Consider the following 8,107-nt stretch of genomic DNA (forward strand, 5'->3'; position numbering starts at 1 on the left):
CAGCTTCCCTTTTCATTAATCATTAGAAAAATCCAAAATTGACCAACCATTATAGTCAAACTCCCTTTAATCCGCTGAAAAGTCAGGTCTTTACATTCAAACATCACAATAAAACAAAATTAGAGACAACACTAATCAAGGGTCAATAAAGACCACAAAACACACGTATTAAGCATTGGGTACAGCAGCTTTACAATGTAGTGGAAATAATTCAACAAGTCATGCATTAATGCAATTATGCAGCTGCCCACACTTTCGAAAAAGGGTGTACTACCTAAAGCCACATATACAAAATACTTAGATGCACATCGATGATGGTAGGTACTATAAATTAATGATGGGTGTCAACTTACTTAGAAGAATTATTAGGCCTCCAATTTTCCTATTCACACAGAGTGAATTTGTGAACCATAACAAACTTACTTCTTACCACAAACTCATCTCAACTACTCCTCCTAAATCCAATTGAGGCAGCCATTGATATCAATGACAAGTTTCTCTTCAAGCCACATCTTTTTATCACACAATAGAGGTATAGGAAATGAAAAGGGCAAACTTGATCACTATACAGATAGCCTCAAGGCTCAAACAACAGATGCTATCTCTCTTCATCTTCCACAACATGAACCAAACATAGCCCCAGCTCAGCAAACAACTACAGGATAGCATCACCCTAATTCAAAACAGAGAGAAAAACTAACTCAAGCGAGCAACAGAGGGGTATTTACCGCCAGACTCATTTATTTGCGATATTACACAGCAATAACCATAAAACTCACTATGAATTCTGCTGCAGCGCAGATAGCAAGTTTAAACAATGCTCAGCACGACCAAAGAACGTAACTATATACCACCCAGTGTTCTCAAGAAGCTATACACCTAGCAGCATAAACTAACCGGAGAGAAATGTGGTTGCAGTTTGTAAACAATGCATATCATCTCCAATACATCCCTTAGTTTGATCCCACTAATCCCAAATCAACAAAATTCGACAACATAAAAACTGAATTCACCAAAAAAGTCAGTGGAAATGCCAAAACAACATGGAAATCATATTCAACTACTAAAAAAACACTGAAACAACAGATATGGAACATCAAAGAAGAAGAACACAGTGATATACCAATCATAATATCCTCTATTTATCAATAACATTAGGGATTATAAATACAAAAAAAGTAAACTCTCTCCAAACAACATACACTCATAGAAGACAACCTCAGTCTTCATCCAGCATTCATCTCTACTTTTTTTTTAGGTTTTTTGGGGATTTTCCGCAAAATAAAAGCAAAAAAGAGAAAAAGGGAAAAAATTAGTAATTTTAAGCAAATAGGAGAATCACCGGAGGGGAACCGGTCAGAGCCGGAGAGCCGTGCAGGATAATTCGTCAGCGTCTCCCTCCGGCGGCATGTTAAGATCGAAAGGCATGGGGTTTTTACAAGAGGAGGCGATGTCACAGGCGGCGTCATCAACCACGGATGAGGACGAATCGCAATCGCTGTGACAATCATCGGGTGCCAGCGGCGGATGCCTCCTCTGCTGCTGCTGCTGCACGATCGGCAGCTGGCGCGGGGCGCTGAAGGATTCCACAGTGCTGCTCATGCCGCTGGACGTCGGCCGCTGCTGCGCGATTATGTGGTGCTCCTGGGGGTAATACCGGCAATCCATGAACGGATCGTTGGGGTTATTGCTAATCCGCGGTGGATAAGGGTTTTGAGAGTTGAAATCGGGATAAACGGCGGCGTTTTGAGGCAGGGGGAAGTTCGTCTTGGCCTTGGGGCCGCGGAGAGACCGCGCGGCGCCGTCATAGGCGCGGGCGGCGTCCTCCGCGGAGTCGAAGGTGCCTAGCCAGACGCGCGTCTTCTTCCAAGGGTCTCTGATCTCGGCGGCGTACCTCCCCCACGGCCTCTTTCTGACGCCTCGGAATCTGATCTCCTTAGATCCTCCCGATCCGTTGGCTTCCACGCCGGGAACCGCCACAGCCGGCCTCGCCGCTGCTCTGCCTCTCCGCATGGCGATTAACCACCGAATTATTGGGGGAAAAAGAATAAAAAACACAAAATTGGAAGTTTTCTCAGGCGATGAGAATTGAATTTAAAGAGAAAAGGAATAACACATATTTACAGAAGCAGATGAAGAAAGAATAACGCCACAGAGAAGATGAGATGAGATTGAGACAATAAATTTCTGCCTTTTTTCTCTCTCTACTGTGTATTGTATGTGGAAAAGAGAGAGGTTGGGAAGCGAGCGAAAATAAATTATTTTTCTGTTTATTTTTTTATTATAATTTTTTTTATGCTCGTCATAAATAGTCTCAATTTATCATTTTGATTTTGAGTAGTGTTGATGGTATAGTATGTGGAAGATGAATTTTATTTTGGAAATTTAATGAATTTTCTGGTTTGCTCCTTCTCGACGATCATTGTTTATGGCGATTTTCGACAGTAAAAATAGTCAGGTTGAGCTTGATTTATGTAAGTGATGTTAATTTTTTGGATGCATGAACTCCGATACTGGGAAAACAGTCGTGATAGGAGAACGGAGCTTAGTCCGCAGTCGCTCTTGGTGTTTTAGTAGGATTCTTGAAGAAGGTAGTCCCTGACTCTCGGTCTTCTGTAAGGCTCCTATCCGATTGACAATAGATGTTTGGTCTTACTTTTAAGGAGTACGCGCTAGGTCCACGCTTTCTTGAACCCCGAGTTTGAGCTTCTTTCTTCAAAGACTTTCTCAATCGGGGCAAGAAGGACACGTTGATTCTCTTAAAGATGTTCTCTAATAGGAATCACTAATAGGTGATTCCCTTGATAGGACGGCCATTCACTTGTAGCAATATCTGCTCCCCCGGAACCAACTGCATTGTGCTTGATGGAGGTGGTAATTTGTTTTAAGATTTTCTTTGGCAACGGAAAGAGACACAAGTCATCAAGGTTTAACGATTTTAGTTTGAAAAGATGACGTTGATACAATTAAATTTTTCAAAACTTGTGAACTTATGTTCCTATTTATGTTTTTGTTTTTGAAAACTTGTGAATTGCTTTATTGGATGTTATATAATCCATCTTTTCCACTTTAAGAGACATGTTTTTCGTTTTTGAATTTCTCATTCTAATTAACACATTTTCAAAAATGGAAACGTTTACGTAGAGTGAGACTGAGGAACTATATATATATTTTTAAATGTACATAGTAATATTAATTCTTATTTATATTGTTTACCTTCATGTGTATTCATTAAGTGAAAAGAACATGGTCCGTACATAGCACGAGTGGTCATACTAATTCACTTATGAACATGAAATAGTTGTCACATTCCAATATCTTATTCGTTCATATTTTATTAGTATAAAACTAATAACATGCACATTTCAACTATCTATTTTCTCGCATTTTTCTTTATATTTTTTCAAACATGCCTCAAACTCGACCGAGATTCCTAACTTTCTCCAATTTTTTAAAACATGTTTCAAATTCGACCGAAATTTCTAATGCCAGACAGAAGAAGCTTTATAAATTACAGTTCTTAAATAATACTACTAGTCACACTTTTTCATTTATTCTTTCCAATAATATTTTCTATTTTTATTTTTTGACAAGTTTTTTAGATGAATCTCATTTCACTAATAATAGTTTAATTTTTTTTCTAAATTTTTGTATTTTATTAACTCTATTAAAATTCGTACTATCACCAAAAATTTTATTTTTATGAAACGGTTACTTTTCCTTGGTAGGAGTGATGGTATATTGATTTATCGAATTATCTCCTTCACAAGCCCCCACAAACCAACCACCGACTGCACACCATGTATTGACATAATTTGCTCATCTATTTTCTTGGTTTGTAGGATGAAATGCTACAATTATTATTTACCTACCATATTATAATATGAAATAGGTAGCACACAGCCATATCTTATGGATTCAAATGGTAGGTTGTAAACCGAATGGACAGAGATGAATTTGGTGTTGTTTGGTTCGAGCGGTGTAACGGCAAATGAATGAATTAAATAAAAGGCAAAATTAGGGTAACAACCTTCTAAATTGCACCTTTTATTTGGAAAGAATCACGAAGGGATTAATTAGTCTCCATTTTTTTTCTTAATTGTTTGAGTTTAAAAAAAGGTATCAACTTTTCTTAAAACCTGATTTTGTTTTACCGTTACAGTGTTTCTAATAGGTAAACAAATAAATCTCTGCTGATATTGATTTTTTAGAAGAAAAAAAAGAGAAAAGGACATAATCACACTTCTATTCAAATTCAATTTGAATTTTCCCGGAGCGCATAATAAATTCATACAGATTTTTGCGTTGAATTTGATTTCGCAGTTATGAATGCGATTTCTACTTGATGCAATATTTTAAAACTCAACTGCTATTTGAACAATTGATCAAGTAAACAAGAATATCGTATTTATATGGATTCATCGACTTATACTAAGCTCTTACCATTACCAAAATATATTATGTACTGGAAATTTGTGAGTTTTTGTAATTGAAAAAACCAATGTTAATATCAACGTGAAGAAATAATTTGATGAGAAAGCGATGTTTATGATTTGATTTTATTGTATACTACAGTTAAATTGATGAGAAAGAGATGTTTATGTTAAATATTAATCATATTTAATGCCCATTTCAACTCAATTTTTATCTGGACATTCACTAATGTAGTTTAAAAATCTCCTCTTTTAAGTACCTAAACAGTTAAATTGCAAACTAAAATTAACGTATTCGTTTAACGAATTACTAGCACACAACTTCTAAAAACTCTTTATAAGATTTAAGTACTCACACGTAATCTTAAATCTCTCAATTTTATTACGTAAATTGGTGTTCGTAATCATAAATTAACACTCATCTCTCTTATTATGAATCATCACAGATCGAAATCATTCAATCAATAATTAATAAAAAGAAAAATCATTTCATCCAACAAGAATCAATAAAAAATATATGAATGATTAAAATAAAAGTGAACACCAAATATAAAATCAAATAAACTATAATTAACTATTTTGTCACTCTATAATTCTAAAATGGTAGTTATCCACACATAAAAAATATTGGTATTTGCAATGGTAGATTAGCAAATCAAATAAGGCAATGAATTCATTTGGTCAATTAAAATCTTTCCCTGGACATTATTCTGTAGACACTTTCCAACATGATTTTAATTCTATTCACTTAATAAAAGTGTTCAGAAAATTTTACTACAAAAAATTTACCAAAATCTATGCTTTGAAAATGAATTTTCAATGTGTTCTCCGCAAATATTTGTCGTCTCTCTTATTTGTTCAAATTCTAATAGTATATATATAATACAGTATACTTTTCCACACACCGTTCAGAGTTAATTTTAGTTATATTTAGAAGCCCCGAGATTAGTTATGAAGAATGAGAAATCGACTCGTGGAGAAGGAGCAACCATCCAGTCATTGGAGATCTCTATTTGAATGGTAGTATATCTCATTTCTATTAGCAAACATGCATATGCTTTCTTCGTTTTAATTTTATTTTTTTGTATTGTTCTAGGTCGTTGGTAGGGGCGAACCCAAGATTTTGATAATGTGAGACCCAAACTAATGTTAACAATGTGGGATCCAAACTAATGTTAACAAATTAATATTATAATATATTTTTAGTGTCAGTCATTGGCATGAATATTACAGAATTGCTATTAAGAGATGGATAATGAGAGAGAAATACTATGACAATAAACAATATATAAACAATATATAAGATACATACGTTGATAGTGTCGACGTCAAAATAATTAAAGAATATATTTTTTATATTTACAAAAATGAAAAAATAAATGAATTAATTGCAAAAACTAATACCACTGCTGGATCTAGGGGGCGGTGCAACTAATTTCCTCTTATTCGGACGTAAAATTGCCATGTCCACTCTGAAAATAAAAGAAAAATCATTTTCACCTTAACCCAAGCCAGTACTAACACCTATAAGAAAATCCAATAAAGCACAAATGAACTAGTAATACCTAAGAGAAAATCCACAAAAGCTAGCGTAAGGATTCAAACTGGCGACTCCTAGTTTCTTGTCGGATTTGTCAACAAAATGTAATAAACAATATACTAACTTGGTAATGTTATATGCATATATAAGAGTGTCCACAAGAGACCAGCCACGACGGTCGCCGTGTTGCGCAGTACTGGGCTAGGAAAAAATACCGAAAAAATGATATATCGCTCATATCGTATTGAAAAATATCGAAAAATTATCGAATTTTCTGTATATCGTAATTTTCGATACGATACGGTATCGTATCGTAAGTTTTCGATACGATAACGATATGAATTTCCTTATATCGCGATATATCGTTTTATATCGAATATACGATACATATCGATATTTTTGATATATCGTTTTATATCGAATATACGATATATATCGTATATGTCGAAACATATTGAAATTCTATACATATTGAAGTTTAAAATAATAAATATATATAAATCCATTTAATTCATTCATATATTTAGAAAATATATATATGAAACCCTAATAAGAACACTATTTATTTTATTGTGTTGAAATTTTATTAATTTTTGTATTATTTTTCAGTTTTTGAAATTATATTTTTCGATATACAAGTATTCGATACGATAACATATTGATATTATCCATATCGAAAATTCGATTTATCGAAATTCGATATTTCGAAACTTTCGATACGATAACGATATGAAATTCTTTTATATCAATATTTTCGATACGAAATACGATACAACGTTTTCGATACTATATATCGTATCGACCCACTCCTAACCCCTAAGTGCAGCCGCGGCGGTCTATTGCAAGCCGGAGGGGCGCCGCGGAGCATGGGGGACAACCGAGTACCCTGCGGAGCCGTGGCAGGCGGCGGACAAGACGGTGGTGCCACGGTGGTCTATTGCGAGTCGCACAACCGCCGCGGCGGTATTGTCTTTAATTTTTTATTTTTATCAATAAAAATTCTATTCTTAATTCATTTTTTTTCATTCAATTCAATTCCATTTATTTTTGTCCAATTAATTTCTTTAAGTCTAATTATAATATACCAACAATTAAAAAAAATGTGAGGCGTAGTTGGAAATTTTTATGTGGTTGAGGCATGACTGTGATGACTAGGCGGATAAGTTTCTTTTTTGGCTGAAGCGTGGCTGTTCCACTTTTTATGGACACTCTAATAGTACCATATATAGTTAAATTCCAAATGGCCAGAGGCTTAATAGCACCCATGACTTTAAATTCGTGACAAATGCGGATGCATTGTGAATACTCGAAATAATTTTATGTGACTACTAGAGCACACACTAGAATGGGTGCACAAGAAAATCCAATTATTAGTTTAGGTGTATTAGTAATAGAGCAAGAACTCTCATTGACTTCACAAAAACTGTTTTTCTTTTGTCCAAATAGAATTAATTAATTAGGTGAATGAATTATCAAATCGGGCACCTTTCTCTTATATAATGATACTTCTCGACGGTTACCTAAAAGGAGAGATCTCTTAAAGATACGTAGAGTAGTAAATGATCCAGAAATTACAACTATTTTCTTGCATTTTAATTGATTGTACATAATTTATTTGACCTAGAATCATTACTACCTTTCACAAGCTCAGAACAATACCAAAGTTCTCAGGTTCGAATTCTCCATGGTGCGACATATAAATTTATGTTTATTTAACCATAAAAAAAAAAAGGAACAAGGTCCAACTTAATAGAAGACTAGAAACATTAAAAAAGGGATAGTTTGTATACATATTAGCAAAGTACTAGGGTATAATTAGAAAAAAAATCAAACCAATCTTCATTGTAGGCTAACAAGCAAGAATCTAATACTATCAAGTTGCAAAACACACCATTTACTTATGATATGAATTGCAAATAACTATAATGGTGTGTAGGGTATGTTTGTCCAGAAATTCAGTCCTCTCTCTCTATATGGTAACTTAATTCACTTTAGGCACATGAGAAATACAAAATTATGTACTAATATATTGGTTCTATTTCAGGTCGACTAGTGAGATCTCGTTCGATACGAATATTTTGGTATTCATTGATACATGTCACGTGTATATATATTAATTAGATAAATAAACGAG

The 8,107-nt window shown here is 34.3% G+C and overlaps 1 protein-coding gene across 1 annotated transcript; it reads right to left on the reverse strand.

The window, feature by feature from the left end:
- Positions 1-1,118: 1,118 nt before the first annotated feature.
- LOC125214041 (ethylene-responsive transcription factor 3-like) lies at positions 1,119-2,244 on the reverse strand. The gene has a single exon (XM_048114894.2). The coding sequence runs from the start codon at positions 2,011-2,013 to the stop codon at positions 1,357-1,359; it is 657 nt and encodes a 218-aa protein (XP_047970851.1). The 5' UTR covers positions 2,014-2,244; the 3' UTR covers positions 1,119-1,356.
- Between the last annotated feature and the right edge of the window lie 5,863 nt (positions 2,245-8,107).

Source organism: Salvia hispanica, chromosome 3, assembly GCF_029641045.1.
Source record: "Salvia hispanica isolate PSC_SH4W2 chromosome 3, Shi_PSC_v1, whole genome shotgun sequence".
NCBI lineage: Eukaryota > Viridiplantae > Streptophyta > Magnoliopsida > Lamiales > Lamiaceae > Salvia > Salvia hispanica.

Coding starts and splice junctions, on each gene's coding strand:
- LOC125214041 (XM_048114894.2), bottom strand. CDS start 2,013: ATGCGGAGAGGCAGAGCAGCGGCGAGGCCGGCTGTGGCGGTTCCCGGC.